This window comes from Mustela lutreola, chromosome 3 (genome assembly GCF_030435805.1).
Source record: "Mustela lutreola isolate mMusLut2 chromosome 3, mMusLut2.pri, whole genome shotgun sequence".
In the NCBI taxonomy this organism is placed as follows: Eukaryota; Metazoa; Chordata; class Mammalia; order Carnivora; family Mustelidae; genus Mustela; species Mustela lutreola.
The window spans coordinates 164,208,671-164,231,408 of NC_081292.1; the positions used below are offsets into that span (position 1 = coordinate 164,208,671).

The 22,738-nt window shown below is 59.1% G+C and overlaps 2 protein-coding genes across 3 annotated transcripts; one reads left to right on the plus strand and one right to left on the minus strand.

The window, feature by feature from the left end:
* RTP5 (receptor transporter protein 5 (putative)) lies at positions 1-3,586 on the minus strand. Its single transcript, XM_059167385.1, has 2 exons — positions 3,388-3,586; positions 1-1,572 (listed from the first exon to the last, which is right to left on the minus strand). Exons 1-2 carry the CDS (start codon positions 3,537-3,539, stop codon positions 105-107), a joined length of 1,620 nt encoding a protein of 539 aa, XP_059023368.1. The 5' UTR covers positions 3,540-3,586; the 3' UTR covers positions 1-104.
* A 7,815-nt stretch (positions 3,587-11,401) lies between these two features.
* On the plus strand, positions 11,402-22,617 carry PDCD1 (programmed cell death 1). Of its 2 annotated transcripts, none has more exons than XM_059167387.1 (5): positions 11,402-11,552; positions 19,239-19,598; positions 20,058-20,219; positions 21,246-21,280; positions 21,495-22,617. In XM_059167387.1, exons 1-5 carry the CDS (start codon positions 11,477-11,479, stop codon positions 21,726-21,728), a joined length of 867 nt encoding a protein of 288 aa, XP_059023370.1. In that variant the 5' UTR covers positions 11,402-11,476; the 3' UTR covers positions 21,729-22,617. The 2 variants fall into 2 exon arrangements, with proteins under 2 accessions (XP_059023370.1, XP_059023371.1); XM_059167388.1 differs by having other exon boundaries at positions 21,498-22,617.
* The last annotated feature ends 121 nt before the right edge of the window (positions 22,618-22,738 follow it).

The following is a 22,738-nucleotide window of genomic DNA, read 5'->3' on the forward strand; positions in this document are numbered from 1 at the left end:
GGTTGGGGGCCCTGGGGTTGCGGGCAGGGGCAGAGGATCCCGCTGCTCTGCGGCTGAGGGGGAAGGGGAGACCCCGGCAGGCAGCATCAGGTTTGCGGTGGCCATCAGGGGCTGAACTTGTACAGGTACATGATCCAGAGGACACAGACAGTCATGGACACCCAGATCCACACTTCTTCATAGGGGTCGAAACGTGGCGCGCAGCACTCGTCATCCCAGCAGAAGTCCTCTTCCCAGCCGGGATCGGAGCCGGACCCGCTGAGCCTGGCCCTCGGCTGCATCATCTTCCTGTCATAGCCATGCATGGCCAGGCCACTGCTCCGGCGGCCACTGGCGATGGAGCCAGGGCCCTTGTGTCTTATGAGGTTGAAGACGGAGAAGGGGATGCTGATGGAGCCCTCGCTGATGGTGACAGGTCTACGGGCATGGGTGCCTGGGAGAGGATCCTGGCCCGCAGGGACAGGGCCGTCACCACCGCCCTCCTCCTTGCCTTGGGGAGTATTGGCAGGAGCATTCTTGCCTTTGTCTTCATCCGTAAAGATGAAGGGGAAGGTGACGCAGCCGTCAATGCCAGGGATGGAGTTGTCTCTGATGAGGTCTGCCAGAGACGAGGGGAAGGTGACAGAGCCCTCTCCATCATCCGTGAGGCCAATGATATAGGACACCGGTGGGGGGTCATTTCCAGCAGCACTGGGGACGGAGCCCAGGCCCTTCTCAGGGTCGATGGGGCTGGAGATGGAGCCCTGGCCTTTGAAGATGAAGCCTTTCAGCTGGAAAGGCTTGATGCTGCTGATAAGGAGGCCTCTGCCATGGAAGATGGGGCATTTGATATTCACCAGGAGGCCTCTGCGCTTGGGCATGGCCATGGACCTGGTGGGCAAGTAGATGGAGCCCTTGGCGATGATAAGTGGTGCGTGGGGGTCGGCCGCTGGGGGGTAGCCCGAGCTGGGGCCGACATTCCCCTGGTCCCTATGCACATGCACAAGGGAGAAGGGGACGGTGACGATGTCATCATCTTGGCTGAAGAAGTTGCTGCTCTCAGAAATCGGGTTCCTGATGAAGTCGGACACCGACAGCGGGATGGTGATGGAGTTGGGGGTGTAGCCCCTGGCACGGTCGACCACGGGCCCGCTGCCAAGGGTGAGCAGCTGCTTGCCGGCAGCAGGGGTGGCCACATCATCCTCTCCGTACAAGGTGTACCTGCCCTTGATGGTGGGGGTGCTCCCGACCTCAGGCCCCCAGGCTGGATCTGGAGGCTTCTGGAAGAAGCAGACGCCCAGATCGCAGGCCTCGCAGCGCTCCCCAAAGCAGATCTCGGGGCACTGGTCGGAGCTGAGGCTCTCCCCATAGCACTTCTGCAGGATGACCGGGACCAGCTTGTTGAGAAAGAGCCGCACGTTCAGAAGGCTCACCTGGCAATCACCCCCAGTGCCCGGTGGGCAGAGCCGGCACTGCTGGCCCCAGATGCGCATCTTCACCAGCCCCAGGCGGCTGTCCTCGTCCAAGCACGCCTGGAAGAGGATGTGCACGTGGGCTGAGGACCAGCCCCACTGGCAGCGGCCACACTGGAGCCTGGGGGTGGGGAGGACAGAGGCAGCCATGAGCAGACTAGCAGGGACGGCCCTTTCCCCTGGCCAGCTTGGGGGCTGGCCCAGCAGGAGCTCCTTCACCCGAGACCCCTCCCACAGGTGCACAACCCTCGCCTGCAGCATGTCATCAGGAAAGCTGAAAAGTAAATCCCTTTCTATGAGTTTCATACCAAAAGCCGGCTGGATGGCAAAGACTGGCCTGACCCCTGTGGGAGGTCACTCCCCTGCTGCTGCCTCGTGCTGCCCTTTTGTGTTGTGGCTCGGGCTTCACTGCCCTGCGGACAAACAGTCCTGTGGGTCCTGTGAGGGGGGCAGAAGGTGTCTCCATGCTGAGCAGAGAAATGAGGGGAGGCCCTGGAGGAAGAGCCCCACCCCCACGGAGAAAAGGTGAGCTAGCATAGGCAGGGGAATCTCGGGACACTGAAGGTCGGGGAGAGCCAGGAGGGCTGGGGGCTCCCAGGACGATGGCAAGCGAGCCCCTTGGGCAGGTCTGCTCTGGCTCCAAACCTATGAGCAAGACTGCCATGCACCCTGGGGCTGAAGAAGGCACCAGTCTGGGGTCTCTGTGGTCATATGCCCCAGGGCCAGGAGGTGGGCCCCTTCTCCAAGACCCTTAGGTCACGGATGAGCAACCACATGCACACCGGAAGCCCGCCCAGCATCTCGCAGGCAGTGCCATCCCATGGAACTTTCTGTGACGGAGAGGGCAGGCTCCATCTGCGCGCGCCCAGCCTGCAGCCCACAGCCACAGGTGGGGCTGGGCTCGGCGAGCGCCCTGGGGAGCTGAACTTTCAGCTTCATTTCAGTGTAACCGAAGGCCACCTGTGCCCAGCGGCTGCCGTGTTGCAGAACGTGGCACGGTCCCTTGTGCCCCACCCAACCTGCTCCCTGGTCTTTCTGTAGGAAAGCTGAAAGGCGAGGGAATGGTGTTTGTGACCCTCCTCTACCACCGAAGGCAGCTCCGGCTTGGCTGTGGGAAAAGGTGCTTCTCAGACGGGGGCGGGGGGGGGCTGCTGATTCTCCTAATACCCGGGGAACCCAGCCTCCCATTGGACACCCCACCCCAGGGGTTTCAGACACCAGGAGTTGTGGCATCTGTGTCAAAATGTGGCTGCCCGGGGTCCCCACAGTGACCTGTCCATGAGGCTCCATCCCCCCACTGGCCCCCCTCCCTGCCTGGAGGGCCAGGGATGCCTGGCTGGGTGGGGTCCCTGTAGGCCTGGCCCGTCCCCACTGTTGTCACCATGACAGTGAGGAACAGGTCTCACCCAAGGACCCCCACAACACTGGGGCTCTCAGCCAGGCCCCTGCCTGGCCCGCAACCTAGTCCAGACACAGCTCCCCCTCTCTGGGCCTGTGCCCCTTTGGGCACGACTCAGCACCCCCTCCTCAGGCCCCTCTGCAGGCTGGGCTTGAGCACAGGCACCTGCCCCTACCCGGCTCTGGCTGGCTCTGCTGCCATGGAAACCAGAAGATGCTGCCTCAAGCAAACAAGGCTCTCACGCCAGGGTGGCCAAGTCACACCCCAGCATCTGCCCCGCCCCCACTTCCCCAGGGCCCCCACTGGGGTGGCCAGCACTGAGGGACTGAACAGAGGTGGCTCCCAGCCCCTCACTTCCCCAGCCCACCTACCTACTGGGGGCCAAGAGCTGGCTGGGTGTTTGACCCCTCCTGGACCATGAGGGCTGGTCGGCGGCAGCCCAGCCTCCAGACTCAAGGCCGACCGAGCTGGGGGTTAAGCAGCATCAGCCCCTCCCCTCCCAGTGACCCATCAAGGCCCCTGCCCACCGCCGCGCACCTGGAAAGCCCCCTCAGCCGGTACTGGAAACCACCGCCCTCCACGTGCCCGGATGCCAGGTTCTCCTCAGGAACCAGCTCCCAGGTGTCCTGGGGTTTCCTCTTGGCCATCAGCTGGGCCAGGGTGCTGGCCCACACGTCCACCCCGTCCATGCTGGCACCGGGCTCCGCAGTGCGGACTGACAGCTGCGCCAGCCCCAGCTCCCAGGAAGCCCGGGATCCTGCATCCCGCACCCTCACCAGCCAATCGCGGCCTTGACAACCATCCAGTCTCCATGGCAACAGGGTTCGTCTCCAAGACATGAGAAACAGGCCTTTCCTTCTTATCCCCTTGAATATTTTTTATTACGCAAGCAATATATTTTCATTTTAGGAAAAATGAGAAACAAACAGATATATCCAAAGGAAAATATGCAATAGAAAATAAATCTGCACAAAATCGTCATGGTGGGCTGATGTCCGTACATGGCCCAGGTACATACACACACGTACACCAGTATGTCTTCTCCTCAAGCAAGAAGTCACCCTGAACGTGTGCTGGTGCACCCTGGCCTCTTCGGCCCACGACCTGTCATGGACAGTGCTGCCCACTCATCTGCGTGCAAATGTCTCCGTCCATCCAGCCGCCTCGGTCCCCGACTGCTCAGTGCTCCTTCGCCATCAGAAACGAGGCCAGGAGGACATGCACTGAGTGTGTATCCTTGCAAATTCTCCTATGGGTTTTTTTTTTTTCAAACTTTATATTGGCCAGAAACATAGAACGTTTGCATAAACAACGGCTAAAACATAATGCAGAGCGTCACAGTTTTGTAAAGACTAGTTGTGCACCTGAAGGGCAGCCCCCCACCTACTCCGTAGGCTCCTCCCCTGCAGAGGCCCCTCCAGCCTGGCCAGGACCCCTTCCAGATCCACGACTGGAGACGTTCCCCTTCACCACCTTGGGCTTTATGTAAATGGAATCGTGCAGGACATATTTTGTGTGTGTGGGTCTGGGTCCCCGCCCTCCCCTGGCTCACAGAAGCATCACAGCGACCACCCCCCTCTTGTGCACGCAGCCACGCTGCCGTGTGCCCCACATGAGGCTTGTGGCACCCGCTGGAAAACCGTCCTCAGGCCTCAGGCTTCCACCCCTCCCAGGACCTGGGCTCCCTGGGTCTTTCCTCCTGCCCACCCCCCGGGCCCTGTCCCTGTTCCCATGCCTCCTGCTGGGGTCACAGTTTCATCTTTCTATTCCCACCCCTCTAGGTCTGCGAATGCTGCACCCAGTCCTGCTGCTTTTTTGGTGGCCCCAGAAGCTCCAGAGTGGGACGTAAGCCCACTCCTCCCAAGGGTAGAGCAAATGCCTCACCCCTGTGGCTCCCTAAACCTTTCGCTCACCCTTTGTGCCTCCATGACAGCCTCTCTGACCTGTGTGCAGAGCGATTCTTCTCCTCTCTCAACGGCTGACGAATTCTCTGCTCATCTTTGTCCCGTCCGCAGCTGATCCTGGCAAGTGAGTGGATGGCCCTTTCACATTTTGCATTTCCGAAACTTCTTGGCTGTCTCAGCTATGCGCCATCTGTCTGCCTTGCAGCAAAGTGAGATCACGGGGTAGGAGAGGAAATGATTGGGATGTGCTCCTGGGAAGGCTCCATCCTGCAGGACCAGCTGGCTGGGAAAACCCCCGCCCCTGCACTCTCCCCCACGTCTGCTCGTTGATGCAGACATGATGTCTGGCACTCCTGCAGCCCCCTTGGACCATGAGGTGAACTTGCAGTTAGAAGCTACATGCGGAAGAAGCAGAAAGTCAAGACTTTGCAACCTTGATGACAGCTGGAATCCCTGTACTACTTCAGGATCACCTACTTCCAGATTTGTTGTTCAAGAGAGAGGTAAATACCCAGATCCTGCTCTCATGGTAAGTAAGACCTCGTGCTCTGGGTTTTCTGGCTGGTCTAGGGCCATTGTGTATAGGCGAGCAAGCATGTGGACCTGGTCACGTGGGTAGCAGTGGTCCCAGGAGACAGCTGGAGCATGGTCTGCAGAGGTCCCCACAGGGCTTTTCCTCTCCACCTGGCCTCTCTGGACCCTGCACAACCTGCTGGGTGTGGGAGCCTGTGCTCCACCCCATGTTCCACCCCATGCTCCAGGCCCATCTGCACAGCCCACCCCACAGCCTTCTCTGCTCCAGAAACCACAACCTGCCTCTGAGTTTAGGGAAGTCTTGGTATCAGGACTGACCACCATCCAAAAATAAGCTTTGATTCAGGAACTTCCTTATACCTTTCCCAGAAGATCGCTCGAAAGGCATAGGGGACAGACCCCAGGGAAGCCAGCCTCCATGTGCCTCTTCCCATATGCCCATTTATCTGTCCCCCCCAAACCCACAAACCAAGCTCTCTGCAAAAGCTACTCACACACCAACTAACAAGTCGGTTGGCTTCTTCACCAGACGGTGATGGACAAGGCAGAATACGGCACAGTGTTCGGCCAACACCTGAGGGCTATGCGTGACCCCGAAGCTGGCCTGCTGTGTGGGGTCCACCTGCATGGACACAGGTCCCTCCAAGCATGGACTCTAGGAATGAGGCTGGCTAGCAGCCCCTCCGCCGTCTGCCCTCCGCCGTCTGCCCACCACTCTGCGACCAGCCTCCCGATGCATCGATGACTCCAGAATGGGCCGGGCTGGGGATGGAGAGCGGTGCTAAGGCCAACTGCCCTTGCTGCCGCCCCACCTGATGGAGACAGCACTTTCTTGTCTGCCTGCCCACCCACCATGGACACTCCTTTTGGCTCACACTCCCCTGCCTGGCACTTAGCTTCTTGAGTTCAGTTTTTAGAGAAGATGGTTAGAAGGCAGGGCTCAGCCCTCACCACTGGGGGACCTCTAGGTGGAGCATTTGAAAGCAAATCTTCTGGCAGCCCTGATGAGCCATGAGGACAGTCTCCTGCAGGTGATGATGCTCAGAGCCTCTGTCTCCCTCTTGGCCTGGGCGTGGCCTGGGCAGGTCCCCCCAAAACCTCTCCATGCCATGCTGGACCAGATAAATGCCAGCTTTGGGACAGGACAGCATAGCCAATGAGTCAGAGCTGGAAGCCAGGCTGGGAGAGGAGGGTATCGCAGGGTCCAGCTCTAGGTCACCTAGCTGATTGGACCCCACCTTGTGTGTCTGGAAGGAGAGAAGTTGAGAGAGACAGACAGGCAAGAAGAGAAAATCAGGTGGAAATAATCATGCTGGGCTCACCCCTGCCTTCCCCCAAACCTCGGTTCCAGGGACACAGGCCACTTGGGCAGACCCCAGGCCCAGTCCTGCAAGCAGGCAAGGTGCGTGTCTCTGGGCTACGGGCGGGGGCCATGGAGTCCGTGGCTAGGATGGCAGCATCTGTCCCTTGAAGCCCCATGTCCAGCATCCAGTGTTCTGCTCCCACAAGCCCTTCTCACCCACTCCCCACCCCGCAAAGTTCCTTGCCCTGGTGTCCACCGACTGCTGCCCTGCCAGGGGCCAGTCACGTATACCAAGCCCCGGTGGGGACCCATGAGAGCCACAGAGACTGAGAATAAAACATAACCGGCAAGAATAGCTTGGTCTGACAGTTCAGTTTTCCACACAGGTGCACAGCCGGATTTCACGGCTCCACTGAAATCAGCAGGTAAGTGTGGGGCAGGGCAGGCTCCCTCCTCACCCACATCCACTGGAGCAGAGCGGAGGTCCCAGAGGGCAGGTAGCTGGCAAGTGCCTGGAGTCATGGCCCGCAGGGGGCTGCCCCTGTGCCAGCTGGGGGGACCAGCAAGCTGGGAGTCCAAGTGGCGGACACACAGAGGACACACGCAGCACGCGTCTCACAACACACACGTGCGAGCGCAGACACACGGACACACACACACGTACCCATGCACACGCACCCCACACAAAATGCAGCCACATACACACACAAACACACGTGGAAATTTAAGCTGCAAGTAAGTTCACGTTAAAAAGCAGTGTTCTCGAAAGTTGACAAAGAAAGGGGAGCAGGAAATCTGTAACTTGTCATCTTAGCAAACAGATACCCCGACCATCTCGGTTCTTGTCTATAATAAATGGTGTCATGTTTTGTTCACATTTTTTAAAATTGGGTTTTTAAATTGGGCAAATAACTTGGGTGCTCTTTTTTAACTTCTGGGAAATGCTTCAAAAACAGGATAGAACAAAAAGTTTTTATTTGCAAACACTATTAACCATTTCCTGTTCCAACCTCAGAAATACTGCGAACCTGCTGCTGCCTCCCGGGGCCACAGCTCCATCCAGGCCGGGGTGACATCACCGCCCAGCCGCTCAGAAGCATTTTCAGGATGATCCTTCTGTTTCCTGTGCTTTACCATAAATGGAAACTTCCCTGTGACCGGGCTGCTGCCTCGGGAAAGCGCGGGGAGATCCCCGTCTCCCCCACTTTCCATCGTTCTGGCTCAGGTTCCGCCCGCCCGCCTGCCTGCCCGCCCGCACACCCCTGCCTGGCGTCACAGCTGGGCTGGCACCTTGGAAACTAGACTCCTCTTCTCTGATGGGGAGGGTGGGAGGGCCCCAGGCAGGAAGCTTCTCCCACCCCCCACAACCAGACCCTCCTGCTTCAGGGGAGATGGCAGCACCCACCTTGCCAACAACCCCCACCCTCAGGGCCATGTGTTAGTCCTGTGAGAAGCACATGGGGGGGCGGGGGGGCGGAGCGGGGTGGGGACAGGGGAGCTTCCCCAGGGAGCACACACGGCCTAGGCAGGACCACAGGACAACGGGCATGTGGCAGGGAGCACGTGGGACAGGAGGCCCTCGCGGGACGGCGGAGGCTGTAGATCCCAGACTCCCTGCACCGATCAGCCCCAGCGCAGGCCTCAGCCGGGACCAGCCCGCCTGCGCTCGGCCCACTGCAGAACTCTGGGCAGATACAAGAAGGAGCCCACCAGCCACACAGGGACGTGGACAGATCGTGCCCCACCCCACCCCACAGGCCACATGCTGGATCACCCCCAGGCTGACATGGAGCAGATGTGAAAGCCGGTGGTGACTAGAAGGAGGAACAGGCACGAGGGTGTGGTGACTCCTGTGTGTGGGGGTGCAGGGTGGTCCCAGGGCCACAAGACATGCACACGAGAACCACACATGGGAACTGACTGTGCTCAGGGCATGGTCCCCGTGTCAGCATCCTGGTTGTCACACCACTGCCGGTTGTGCAATGTGTTACCGAGAGAGCCTGAGCCACGTGTGAGGGGCCGGCTCTCGGCTGTTTCCGAGACTACGAGGGAACCTAGTTACCTCACTGACCACACACATCTTTCTTCATCAACTATCATTTGAATGGGGCTCCTGGGTTGTCCCTGGTGCCTACTTGTAAGTGGAGACAGGGACGGGCAACCCCAGCTGTAACCTCAGCTGGGACCCCCCAAACCCAAAGGGGTGAAACCATGACACAGGGCAGGGAGGAGAACGCCAGCCTGTGGGGGACACAGGGAGGGACACAAAGGACCCTGATCTTGCCCTTCTCTCCAGCCAGGGAGCCTGTCCTATCCCTAAGATGATGAGGGAAGGAGACAGTGTGTGACAAGGACAGTGTGACGGGGACACTGTGTGACCGGGGCACTGTATGTGATGGGGACAGTGAGTATGACAGGGACGTGTGTGCTTTGAACAGTATGCAGTGGGGACAGTATGTCTTGGAGAGATGGTGTGTGTGATGGGGACAGTATGATGGGGACACTGTGTGACAGGGACACTGTGTGTGATGAGGATGGTGAGTATGATGGGGACAACATGTGGTTTGAACAGTATGCAGTGGGGACAGTATGTCTTGGGGGGATGGTGTGTGTGATGGGGACAGTATGATGGGGACACTGTGTGACAGGGACACTGTGTGTGATGAGGACGGTATGATGGGGACAACGTGTGGTTTGAACAGTATGCAGTGGGGACAGTATGTCTTGGGGGGACGGTGTGTGTGACAGGGACAGTGAGTATGACAGGGACACTGTGTAACAGGAAGAATATGTCTTTGGGGGAAAGTGTGCTGACAAGTGGTAGAAAGCTCCCTTTGGGAGTACAGCACCCCAGCAGTCCCTGGGACCCCTGCCCCCTCCCCCACCTGTCCCAGCTTCCTTCCCAGGCTCTGATCCCATCACCCGCTTCGCCTGCCCACCCTAGTGTGGAGTGTGAGGTTCCTCCAGTCTGTGTACCCCTCCCCTTCCTGCCTGCAGGGTCTCTGTGCCCTCCTGTGACTCCAAATCGTCCTGTTGACCCAACCCTCCAGGTCGCAAATGCCCCTTCCAACCTTTTGAGTGGGCCGTTCCCACAGCCCCTCACCCCAAGGGAGTTCAGCGGGATGGAGGAGAAAGGAGGACACAGCGGGTGTTGGGGGAGGGGCACAGTGCATCCCGACTCAGGACAGGCAGACACGCATTCAAGCTCTTGCAGATGGAATCACAGCTGGGGTGGCTGGGGGGTGGAGGGTGGGGGGTGGCTCTGTAGTCGCCTGGAATCCCAGCACACACCCCTCATGCAGGGAGGCATGTCTCCCAGCATAGAGCCTGGGGCTCGAAAATGCAAGTCCCCCCTGTGCCCACAGGGCCCGAGACTTGCCGGGCCTGGCAGCCCCGAATCCCACCTGACCGCACATCCCCAGTCCGGAGCCCAAGGGGAAGCCCCGAGGGCTGGTGGACCAGGAGACACCTGTCCGGAGGGCCCACCCACCCCCCAGCAATCCGAGGCCTCGCAGCCTAGTGCCCCGCCCCCCGCCGCCCACGCGGGGCTCGGGGAGTGGCCCTGCGCTCACCACCGAAGCTTCCTCTGCTCGCCTTCGCTTGCAGACACCATCTTTGATGCTCTTTTTCCATCGTTTCAGTTGTCTTTAATGTTTTCCCTTGGCAGCCGAGCCCGAGGTGAACGGGGCCGGGGAGGCGCCAGCTGTCGGGCTGCTGCTCGGGCTGTGAGACCCACGCACCCAGCCTGGGGCTGCCGCTGTCAGCAGTTTCCTCTCGCGCTTTCCATTCATCACCAACCGCTTTCAGCAAACCCGCCATGGCCAGACGTGTGGCTGCATGCGGCCGGCGCCCTGGAGACCCCAGGCCCACGACCCAGCCCGCGCCGCCCCCTCCCCGCCCAGATGAGCCTGGAGACCCCGGCCCACGACCGCCCCCAACCGCCCCTGTCCCCAGGCTGCGCTGAGCAGCCCAAACGCTGAAGGTTAAGCCCCCAACACGGGACGTCCTCAGGACACCGGCAGGTGGCACCCTGAAGTTTGGGGCCTGGGGGTGCCAGCTTCCTGCAGGAGCCCCTTCCCCCCACCCAGGGCCAGGGCATTCCAAGGCCTGGGACAGGACAGGAGGAGAGGGGGTCTCAGGTAGGCCTACCAGAAATGCCCTTCCCGGACCCAGCCTGGGGCTCAGGCAGCCCCTCAGCTGCGTCCTGGACCCAGTCTGGGGCTTAGGCAGACCCTCAGCTGCCCCAGCATGGCCTTGCAGCCCTCAGGGGAGGGGCACACCCTTGGCAGTGGCCCTGGCCCCACCATCTCCAGCACTTGCAGAGTGTGGTTGGTTCAAGCCTTCAAGAGAAGACAAGGTGGGCATGGAAGACAAAGTGGGCATGGGCTTGAGCCCAGCCCTTACCGCAGCCCCAGGGGCCTGAATGCACAGTCCACCTGCATAGGGCAGAATGGGTGGGGGAGGGGAGAACAGAGAGTCCAGTATCCCTCACAAGCCTCAGCAGAAGGGGCAAGAAGCCACACCAAATGACAAATTGCTCAGGTGGAGAGACCCCCACAGGGGAAGAGGGGCAGCTGGGTGCCCCCCCCCATCCGCCTGTGCTTCACTCTTCCCCACCCCTCCCCCCACCCTCTGTACTTCTTTCTCTCACCCATCCCCCTTCTCGGTCCCCTACTCTGTCTCCCCCATCTTTCTCTCCCTCAGTCCCCAGTCTCTCTCGGGCTCCCCTCCTATTTCCACCCACGTGGAGGAAGAGGAGGAGGAAGAGGGGGTGGGGCTGGGGCGTGTCGCTCCGTCCTGACCCGGGACAGTTTCCTTTCCGCTCACACCTCTGCCAGAGCCGTGGAGGAGGAGACTGGCAAACGAGGCTGGCTGCGCTCTGGGCATGGGGACCCCACGGGCGCCCTGGCCGCTCGTCTGGGCCGTGTTGCAGCTGGGCTGGTGGCCAGGACGGCTCCTAGGTATGTGGGTCAGGGCCGGGTGGCACGGGATCAGGTCTCAGGGAAAGACCTCTGGCTCTTGGTCCCTGGCAGACAGACAGGGAGGGGGCTGTGCTGGGATCTGGCCTCATAGGCCCAGCACTGCCCCTGGTAGGGTGCTGTGTGACTTTGGGTGGGTGAAGTGCATCTCTGGGCTCCAGCTTCTTGCCTGCCCACCTCACTTGGCGGTGAGTCCAGCCCTCACCTATGAGCAGGCAAGAACATCCCAGCTGTTCCTCAGGGTCCTGTGGGACAGGCTTGCCCCTCTGTAGGATAAGGGCTGACCAGAGCGCCAAACCTCAGCCCAGATGACCCATATTTTCCAGGGATTGGGACCAGCGGCCCAGGGGACTGACTCTCTGTGAGGTCCCAGGCAGATGGCCAAGAGACATTTCTCTAATTATATCAGAAGAGTAACCATTCAAGTGGAGACCGTCCACTTCTGCAGCCCACCTGCTGTGGGCCTAGGTCTCTGGATGAGACTCTTGTGTGTATAGGGTCTGGGTATGGCTGCGATCATCCACGGCAGGTTCCGGCAAGGGGGCCTGGCCCTTACCCCCCTTGCACAGATTATCTACCACTGGGGACCCCGGTCGAAGTCCATTGGTCGGGGAGAGGGGCCCAGCTGCCCTTGTCCTTGGCTACTGCACAGATGGGAACATTGAGGAAGGTGGATCCTTTGGATGGGTGCAGGGTCTTTCCTCTGGACCTCATTGGGCTGGGAGGTGGCATGGCCCCCAGAAGGACCACGACGAGGTCCCACTGGGACTGCCCATCCTGGAGTCTTGGTGCACCTCCAGGGCCTGCTGGGCAATGGTGGGGTGCCAGCCGCCCTATGTTTCCTCCCCAGCCCAGCCTGTCTCTCCAGGAAGACATGTAGGCCACTCTCAAGATTAGCGGAGGAAACTCAGAGCTGAGGTCAGAGGCCCAAGGGCATGTGGCCAAAGGTGCCCCGTTGGGGGGCCTTGCGGAGGAGCCCAGGCACAGAGGCAGAGGTGTGAGTATCACCCCAGGAGGGGGAACGGAGGCATAAATGTGGGCCTTGGCTCAGCCCTGGAGGCCCACAACCTCCCAGGACCCCTTCCCCAAGCAGCGTAAGGTGAGAATGAGATACTGCAGCCGCTGTCCAGAGTCAAAGGCACCAGCTTGGGGCTCATTTTCCCCATCTCAACCCTGAGCACACCACATTGCCAACATCATATGTCGGGTCACCCTCTTCCCCTTCCACCAGACTTGGGCGCTCCTGGCTGCGGGGACATTTGAGTGCTATCTCTTTGCTTTCCTAATTTATTGCCCTTATTATTTGGATCATTCTCATGGATGTCTCCCCACCCCCCCATACCTCCTTACGTACGTGTTTTTCTTCCATTTAATGGAATATCCCAAACTCAGTAGCTGGCTGGCCCAGATCCTAGTGAATGAGAGTAAGGAAGAGTACAGCTTTGGAACAGGACAGGCTTGAGTTCAAAGGAAGGCATGGTTGATGAGACCTTTTTGGCAAGTCACCTCGTCTCACTGGGCAGCGGCATTCTTACCTGCGGCTGGGGACGCTAGTGTCTGCCTTGCGCTGAGAATTCAAAAAGGTCAATTCTGAAAACTGCCTGCATAGCCCATGATCTCTTTTTTGAAGGCAGATTTGTTTTAGTTATTTTTCCAACTTAAAATTTTGAAAAATGTCTGAAACATACAGAAAAGTCACAAGAACGCAGTAGTGAACACCCGTTACTCCAAGTTTCCGATTGGCTGTATTGGCACCTTTGTGAATGGATTTGCTGGAGCTTTGGGGAAAAAAGCCAGCCCCTGGAGGCTTCAGCACCTGGAGGTTGTAGTCTGGCATTTCTGGAGGCGGGAAGTCCGAGACCAGGTGTGCATGGGGCCAATTCCCGCCGGGACCGTGAGGGAGGCTCCCTTCCAGGCTCCCCCAGCGCCTGATGTTTGCCAGCAATCCTGGGGGCCTCAGCCTGTGGATGCAATAGCCCATCTGGCTCCAGCGTCATGTGGCGCGCCCCTCGTACGCTGGTGTCCAAATTTTCCCCTTCTTGTAAGGACACCAGCCATGTTGCATTAGGAACCCATAGGTTCTAGCTTATCTTAAGAAATTATGTCTGCGGGGCACCTGGGTGGCTCAGTGGGTTAAAGCCTCTGCCTTCGGCTCCGGTCATGATCCCAGGGTCCTGGGATTGAGCCCCGCATCAGGCTCTCTGCTCAGCAGGGAGCCCGCTTCCTCCTCTCTCTCTGCCTGCCTCTCTGCCTACTTGTGATCTCTCTCCGTCAAATAAATAAATAAAAATCTTTTTTAAAAAAATTCTTAAAAAGCCATTAAAAAAAAGAAATTATGTCTGCAATAACCCTTTTTTTTTTAGTAGTCTCCGTACCCAACATGGGTCTTGAACTCACGACCCTGAGGTGGAGAGTTGCAAGCTCTACCCACAAGCCAGCGCCCCTACCCTATTTCCAAATAAGGTCACAATGTGCCATGCTGAGGCTCAGGGCCGTGCCAGCAGGTGCATTGGGGGGCACGGCTCCACTCATCTCACAGAGGTCAGACCTCTCTACTAACACTCCAGGGGCTCTCCCCCCGGGCCCTTCGTTCTGATGCTCCCTCTTGCTGGATTATCTTGCCCTGATGGGAGCCCAGTCAAGGGCTGCCTACCTCCCTGGATGTCACTGTCCTTGGTTTCTTCTGCCTCTGGTCAAACGCCAGTTCTCTCTGTCACCACCACTGGCATTCTGGTTGGTTTTTTTCTTTTTTCTTTTTTTTAACTCAGATCTCAATTTTATTTTAGATATGGAAGACTTAGAATTAGGAATATATTTTTTAAAGATTTTATTTATTGGGGCGGCTGGGTGGCTCAATCAGTTGAACATCTGCCTTTGGCTCAGGTCATGATCTCAGGTCCTGGGATCGAGCCCCACATCAGGTTCCCTGCTCAGTGGGGAGTCTGCTTCTCCCTCTCCCTCTTCATTTGTGTGCTCTCCCTCTCTCTCTCTTTCTCTCTCTCAAATAAATAAATAAAATCTTTAACAAAAAAAATATTTATTTGAGAGAGAGAGAGAGTGAGCACAAGCAGGGGGAACAGCAGAGGGAAAGGGAGAAGCAGACTCCCTGCTGGGCAGGGAGTCTGATATGGGGCTCGATCCCAGGAGGCAGACGCTTAAGCAATTGAGCCACCCAGGCGCCTGAATTAGGAACATTTATATTAGTTGTAGGCGCACAGTGAAATGATTCACTATTTGTACATATTACAAAATTTAACCAGTTAACACTTGTCATCACACAGAGTCACAAAATCTGTAAGGAGAACTTTCAGTATTCACTCTTTTAGGTACTTTGAAACATGCGAGAAAGGATTATTAGCTACCGTCTCCATGACTTACATCCCATCCCCGGGACTTACTCATTTTATAACTGCAAGTTTGTGTCTCTTGACCCCTTCATTCCTTCCACTGACACCCCACTCCCACCTCAGACGACTGCTAATCTGTTCCCTATATCCAGGAGCTAAGTTTTTGTTTAATTTTTTCTTTCTCTTTTTCTTTCTTTCTTTTTTTTTTTTTTTTTAGTCTCCACGTATAAATGAGATCACACAGTATTCATCTTTCTCTGACTGTCTTATTTCTTTTTTTTCTTTTTTAAGATTTTATTTATTTATTTGACAGAGATAACAAGTAGGCATAGAGGCAGGTGGGTGGGGGTGGGGAAGCAGGCTCCCTGCTGAGCAGAGAGCCCCAATGCTATTTGGGACTTGATCCCAGGAGCCCGAGATCACAATCTGAGCCAATGGCAGAGGCTCCAACCCACTGAGCCACCCAGGTGCCCGTGACTGACTTATTTCACTTAACGTAATGCCCTCCTTGTCCACCCATGTTGTCACAAATGACAAGATCTCATTCTTATGGCTACGTGATGTCCCATTGTGTGCGCACACCACACCTTTTTAACCACTCATCTGTGGATGGACACGCGGGCTGCTTTTGTACCGTGGGTCTTGTAGATAATGCCGCAGGACATATGGCAGTGCATGTGGCTTTTTTCTAATTTGTGTTTTTGTTCTTTTTGGGTAAATACTCAGTAGTACAGTAGCTGGATCCTAGGGCAGCTCTATTAAGTATCTAAGGACCCTCCACGCTGTTCTCTGCGGTGACTGTGCCAGCTCCCATCTCCACCAACAGCGCACGAGGGTGCCTTTTTCTCGTTGTTTCGTATCTTGTTGAGTCTAGCCATCCTGACAGGTGTGAAGTGATATCTCATTGTGGTTTCCATTTGCATTTCCCTGACGATGAGGGATGGTGAGCGTCTTTCCTGGTGTCTGTCAGCCCTCTGGACGCCTTTGGACAACTGTCTATTTAGGTCCTCTGTGCATTCTTTAATCTGATTATTTGGGGATTTTTGCTATTGAGTTATGTGAGTTCTTTACGTGTTTTGGATATTAACCCTTCATCAGATAAATGATTTACAAGTATTTCCTCCCGTCCTGTAGGTTGCCTTTCCATCATGTTGATGGTTTCCTTTGCTGTATGAAGGGTTTGAGTTTAGTGTAGTCCCCAATAAAAACTTGCTTGTTTTCCCTGCCGTGAACCCCCACGTGCCCCTGACGGGTCCCAGCAGGGTGGGTAGGTGCATGTCATCTGGGTGCATCGGACACGTGTGGGACCTCAGGGACGTGTTGATCCTTCATGCGGCAAGTTCAGGGACCCCACGGCAAGGAAGTGAAGGCACCCTGTCCCCCTCCTGCCGAGTGAGAGACTCATGGGGGTTGTAGGAGCTGACCGTTCACCGGGTGACTCTTCCAGTACCATAGGCAGGTCTTGCATAAATCAACTGCTGCTGGGTGCTAGATGAGAAAGTTGTGACCTCCAGGACAGCAGTGGCTGTGCCCCCTGCCACGCAGCCCGTCCCACCACGCTGGGCCCGACCCTGAGATCTCCCCGCCTGCGCACACGCTCCCTCCTTGACCCATTCCCCAAAGAAAGGCCCTGGGGCCCCTTACCGACATTTTATTATCAAATATGAAATAAGTAGATGACACTTCAATGTTTAAAGCCAAACAACACAAGATTCACAGGTGTTCCTACTGTAGGGACGGCCGTACTTAGTCGGGCTCTACTACCAGCGCTCCTCTGGGGAAGTTTGGGTTGACTTAGAGGTGTGTGTACACAGGGTCCCTGTCCCATCTGGCCGTCACACCTGCTCCCAGAAAGCAGCGAGCCCAGTGCCCACCGAGCCCCCCTCTCACCCCAGTGAGGTTTCAGCCCCCACCGGCCCGCTTCCTCAGGTGTCCCTGAGCCCCCGTTCCAGGAAGCTCATCTTTCTCCATGTGGACAGGCTGCTGAGCACCCAGCCGGGATCCCCCCGTGGGCCTGCACCCCAGCCAAACCGTCAGAGCCCTCAACAGCCATGCACCTTGTGACTTTGGGGAGGTGGGTACTCCCTGGTCAGAATGGGCTCTGGGGCAGCTACAGGGTGAAGGGCTGCCCCTTTCCACACTCCCCACAGGGAAGACCACCCTGACATGTCTCAGGCCGGACCCATGGCTGCTGCTGCATCCAGGCTCTGGCGCTGACCATGCTGTGAGACCCCTGGGGGTGGGGGTACAACAGGCACAGAGATGGGGGTGCCCTGGAGAGGGGTCCAAGGAAAAGCAAGGAAGCCATGGTGCTACCAAAGGGAATGGGGTCTCAAGGGCCACCAGGAGGGACCTGGGAGTCAGCAGAGCCTGAGCAGGACCAGGAGGCTGCCACATAGAGACCGAGGCAGAGGCTGGGCTAAGGGCCACCCAGTCTGCCCTCCTTGCCAAGTTCGGGTTCCCCGAGAGGTGCTGCAAAGAGCCAACCAACAGACAAGTGACCCAAGTGGTCACCAATTTGGGTGAGGGGTGGGGTAGTTGAGGGTCTGATCCAGAGTCCACTCAGGAGCCCAGGGGGAGGCCTGCCAGGGCGGGGGCGGGTGCTCTACAGGAGGGGAGGGGATGCTATGCACCTTGCGGAACCCCAAGGGCTACTCCTCAGAGGCCCAGATTCTGTCTGGAGGCCTCAGTGGGAGGGGGTTCCTGGTGGGCATTTGTCAGGAGACAGGTGCAGGCACATCTCCAGTGGGACCAGGGGCACGTGGGGCTGGGCAGGAGACATGCAGAGTGAGGGTGGGGGAAGGCCCACGGACCCAGCAGCCCAGGCCAAGGCAGCAATGCCCCGGCCGACTTCAGCACCCCCACACCCCGATTGCCTGGTTACTCCCATGATGCTCTCTTTGTAAACGCGTGAGCTTCTCAAATACACGGATAACGAAGACATGCGTCAGGACCGCCAGGGAGGTCCCACTGTGGTGGGTCAGCTGTGAGTGGGTGGGACACGCAATGACAAATAGGAAAGGGGTTTAGCATGGTCCCCTGTGGGTGGGGGGTCTCCTCTGGGAAAGCCGGGCTGGGGGCCATGGGCAGATGCCCAGCCCCCAGGGCAGTGGGCCTCCCGTCTTTGCAGTGTTTGGGAGCTGAGCGGTATGGGACGTGTAGGGGGGCCAGGAAATGACCTCACTGGACCACGTCTTGGGTCTGGGTATTCCCTCCCGGGTGAGGAAGCCAAGGTCTAGAGCAGTGTGGCAGTGGCCTGGAGGAGCCCCGGGCTTCCAGGCAAGGTCCCCTGGCCGGGGTCAGGGCAGCCAGAGGCAGACCCGGAGCTGGGTCCCGACAGAGCAGCTTGAGACCTGGCGCATCCTCCATCTGCGCCTTGGTCCCCGTGTGTCTATCAGGAATCACAGCACAGCCTCCCTGGTGAGCCAGCTACGGAGAATGGAAGGCTTAGCACGTATGGGCTTGGCCATGGCTCCTACCCTGGGACCCTGGGAGACTCTGACCTGTTCCTGTGTCACCTTGACTCCCTGGGGGGTGCTGCTGTCCTGTGGCCTGGGCCAGATAGGAGGGGCTTCTGCCACGTGTGGGGGGGGATGGTCACGCACACTCACGCAGACACGTGTGCATGTGGTGGTGAGGCAGGCACCGGTGGAAGGAGGCGTGAGCCCCTCCAAGGATGTGGGAGTATCCCCGGGGCCAGGGCCTGGCAATCAGCTGTTCTTGCAAGAGGAGTGTGGGCTAGAGACCAGGACCATCAGGGGCCTCCATTTCTATCCATATCAGGGATAATGGCCCAGCTGCTCTGAACTCCAGTCCCCTGAGTCATGTCAGAAGGCAGAAGGCAGACCCCATCCCAGCTCTGAGCTTGTCCCGCAATGGGCCGAAGGCTGGACCCTGAGCCTGCCGGATGCTGAGCTTTCCAAGGGAGGCCCCCACCAGCCAGCCCAGCATCCTGGCCCGGCCCTGCCCCCCTCAGGGCACACAGGACCAGGCTAGCACGATGAGCCAGGGACCCAGGATGGTGGAGCTAGGAACATGACAGTTAGGCCTGCAGGGAGGACCTGAAACCCCACCGTTTGGGGGAGAAATAGGAGATTTAGGGGTCAGAGCCAGAACACAGCCCGGGCCTCGGGTCCCAGTACCGTCAAACCCCACCCCACCATGGAGTTGCCTGGTGAGACGTGAGCACCACATCCCTGGGGGCGTGCAAGAAGTTGCAAGGCTTGGAGGCAGAGGCCCTGTAGCTGGGGGAGTTGGGGGGAAGGATCTGGGCCGCCGTCCCCACGCCCTTCCCTCACTGGCTTCTGGTCCTCCCCCACAGATTCCCCCGACAGGCCCTGGAGCCCCCTCACCTTCTCCCCGGCACAGCTCACTGTGCACGAGGGGGACAACGCCACCTTCACCTGCAGCCTCTCCAGCGTCCCCAAGAGCTTTGTGCTCAACTGGTACCGTATGAGCCCCCGCAACCAGACAGACAAGCTGGTCGCCTTCCAGGAGGACCACGTCCAGCCCGGCCCGGACAGACGCTTCCACATCACGCGGCTGCCCAGCGGCCGGGATTTCCACCTGAGCATCGCAGCTGCCAGGCCTAATGACAGCGGCACCTACCTGTGCGGGGCCATCTACCTGCCCCCCAACACGCAGATCAACGAGAGCCCCCGTGCGGAGCTCACCGTGAAGGGTGCGGCCTCAAGCCCAAGATGGGGGTGTGCAGTGGGCAGGGCCTCCCCGGCTCCACGAGCAGCTCTGTCCACCCAGGCCCGCAGGGACAAACGGCATCAACCATCAACCTCTGGGATGGGACACACCCCCAGACCCTCTGCCCTTGGCGGGAGGGCACAGCCTGAGGGAGGGCAGCAGGTGGCTGGCACCTCTCAGGATGCAGCAAAGCTCAGGTTCAGCAGAGGTGTGGGCAGGGCAGGGTCGGGGGCAAGACTAGCTAGTGCAAGACCAGGGGCTGGACCCTTGGACATGGAGAGCGGAGGGGAGGGCCCTGAGTCCCCGCCCTGGCTTCCCTCCTGCGACCCCCTCCCTGAGTCCGTTCTCTAAGCCCCCTCCCTGTGTCCCCCTCCCTGAGTCCCCTCCTTGAATCCCCATTACTAAGTCCCCTCTGTGAATCTCTCTCATTTTGCCTTTCCAGAGAGAATCCTGGAGCCCCCCACGGAGAGCCCCAGTCCCCCACCCAGACTCCCTGGCCAGTTACAGGGGTTGGTCATTGGCATCACAGGTGTGCTGGTGGGGGTCCTACTCCTGCTGCTGCTGACCTGGGTCCTGGCCACTGCCTTCCCCAGGGCCACTCGAGGTAAGGCCCCGCCAAGCCCCACTGTTGTCACTACCCCAGTCTCCTGAAGCCCCTCCCCCCAGCCACAACCACCCCTCCCCACCCACAGTGAGCACTTCTCATGGAGGCGCTGGGGCTGAAGTGGGCCTCCCAGGTTCTGGGGTCCCCCCTCTCCCATACACTTGCTCTAAGGAGGGGTCTGAGGGGAGTGGGGTGGAGCGGGTTGTGGCCACGGTCACACAGAAAGGCAAGCAACCGCCCCCACCCCCAGGCTGAGCCATCTATGCTGGGAACACAGGGCCCTCCCAAACCTCAGGCCACACCACAGCCCACAGGACACTGAAAGGATTTCTCACAGCTGCTGGGCTCTGCCCTTGACAACCACAGACACCAGGGTGGTTGCTGTGAGCCCCCCAGTCACCCCCTGCACACATCCTGACCTCCTGGTTGTCCTAGACAGCTTGGACTCAGTCACTCTGATGACCACGTCTGGGGCTGGAAGGAGGCACCCAGAGGGGACCCAGCCTGGGGATCAGCTCCTTCGAAGGCCCGGTCCTGGTATCCTGGGCCAGGGGGCACCCCAGGGATCATGTGGCTGAATGGGAGGCCCCATGGGGTCCCAGACAAGGCCCCCTGAAGCTGTGTGGTCTCCAACGGAGAGACACTGGCTGCTGCGTTGCTGATCAGGCGTCCACTGTGCGCGGGGGGCTGGTGCCTGCATGTTTCCCCGTGGGGGGTTTGTGGCCAGAGATGGCAGGTTCCTGTGGCAGGAGTATGGGGACTGGAAGCCAGAGGGCCTGTATTGCCGCCACCCAGCACAACTCCCGGTCCACATGGGACCTGTGGCTCTCCACTTGATGATCAGGGACACGGGGTCCTTGCATGGGGGGTAGGGTTAGCCAGACCATCGGGCAGCGGAGAGGACATTCGGTCACCCTCGTGGGAGCCCCTGGGGAGGAAGGGCCCTGCTACAAAGCCCCCAGCCCCACCACCTGCAGGAGCGTGGGGTGTCCTGGGCCTCCTCACTCCATATGTGCTTCTCTGTAGGTACCTGTGCCTGTGGGAGCGAGGACGAGCCCCTGGTGAGTTCCTTCCCTTTGTGGCCCCGGGGGATGGGGGTCCACAGGCTCAGGAGCACACCTGTCTCCAGCCTTGTCACGGGATCTGAGCACAGGGACATCAGAGCCTAGCAAGGGTCCGAGAGCCCAAGCCCTGCCCTGGCCCCTGGTGGGCACACGTGCACCTGCCTGTCCACCACCACAGACCACTAACACCTCCCTCTTTCTCTCCCCAAAGAAGGAGGGCCCCTGTGCAGCGCCTGTGTTCACCGTAGACTATGGGGAGCTGGACTTCCAGTGGCGAGAGAAGACGCCGGAGCCCCCCGCTCCCTGCATCCCTGAACAGACGGAGTATGCCACAATTGTCTTCCCCAGCATGCCGGGATCCCCGGGCCGCAGGGCCTCAGCCAATAGCCCTCAGGGACCCCAGCCTCTGAGCCCCGAACACGGACCCTGCCCCTGGCCCCTCTGACCAGCGGCTTCCTCGGGCGGCCTGCATCCCTCAGACCCTCCACTGGGAGCCCAGGTGGGAGCCTTCCCTGAAAGAGTGTGCGGTGGGGAGGAGGTGGGGAGTCGCCCCAGGACTGAGCCCGGTGATGGTGACCAGCCTTGCCTGCGCCAGCCCTGCTCAACTCCTCTTGTACAACCTGGGGGTGGGAGGTGTCCCTGTCGCCTGCTGTGGTCAGGAAAGGAGACCACCCAGGACTGAAGGCCCAACTGCCTGAGCCAGTCACTTTCTGGTTGTGCTGCACTGGGCCTCCCACCAGTGTCTCCCCGGGGGGGAGGGCTGGTCTAGTGCTGTGGCCTCCAGAGGGTCAGGCTGCCCGAATCTCCATGGCCCCCCACCGCCTCCCAGGGGAGCCTGCTGCCAGGACACGGGATCACAAGGACCCTGGTTGAAGACTCTGCCTTGGAGTGGCCCACTGACGTGCCCCCTTGTGCACCCAGAGGGCTCCGCGCAGGGGGTGGGGACCTTGTGCTCCTCCAGGCTTGGGAGGGAGCTCCTGGCAAGGCAGAGTGGGGGCCCACAGGCCACCCCCAGGCACGGCCCCACCCACCAAGCAGCCCCAAGGTGGCGGGGTAGCAAGGAAAAGAACAGGCAGAGCTAGAGTCACCCCCTCAGAGGCCAGACCTGGGGACCCTCCCCGGGAATCTCCCTCTGGTTGGCAACCACACACGGTGCTATTTAAAGGGGCCTCGCCCAGCAGGCAGGTCTGCTGCAGCGCAGCCCGGTCCGCGGCTGCCTGGGTGTCAGGGACTCGGGAGCCCATGTCCTGTCTTGCGTTCCACAAACACTTCAGAGCCCCTCACCCTATTCTATTATATTATAATTAAATAATGACAAAAGTTCTAAGAAAAGACCAAGTTCTCTCCTGCTTTTGTGGTGGGAGGGGAGGGGGGTGAGTTTCTGCCCAAAGATGGAGGACCCAGCCAGCCCTCCCCAGGCCCTCATCCTCACTGCCCCAGAGACTCCCCAAGGCC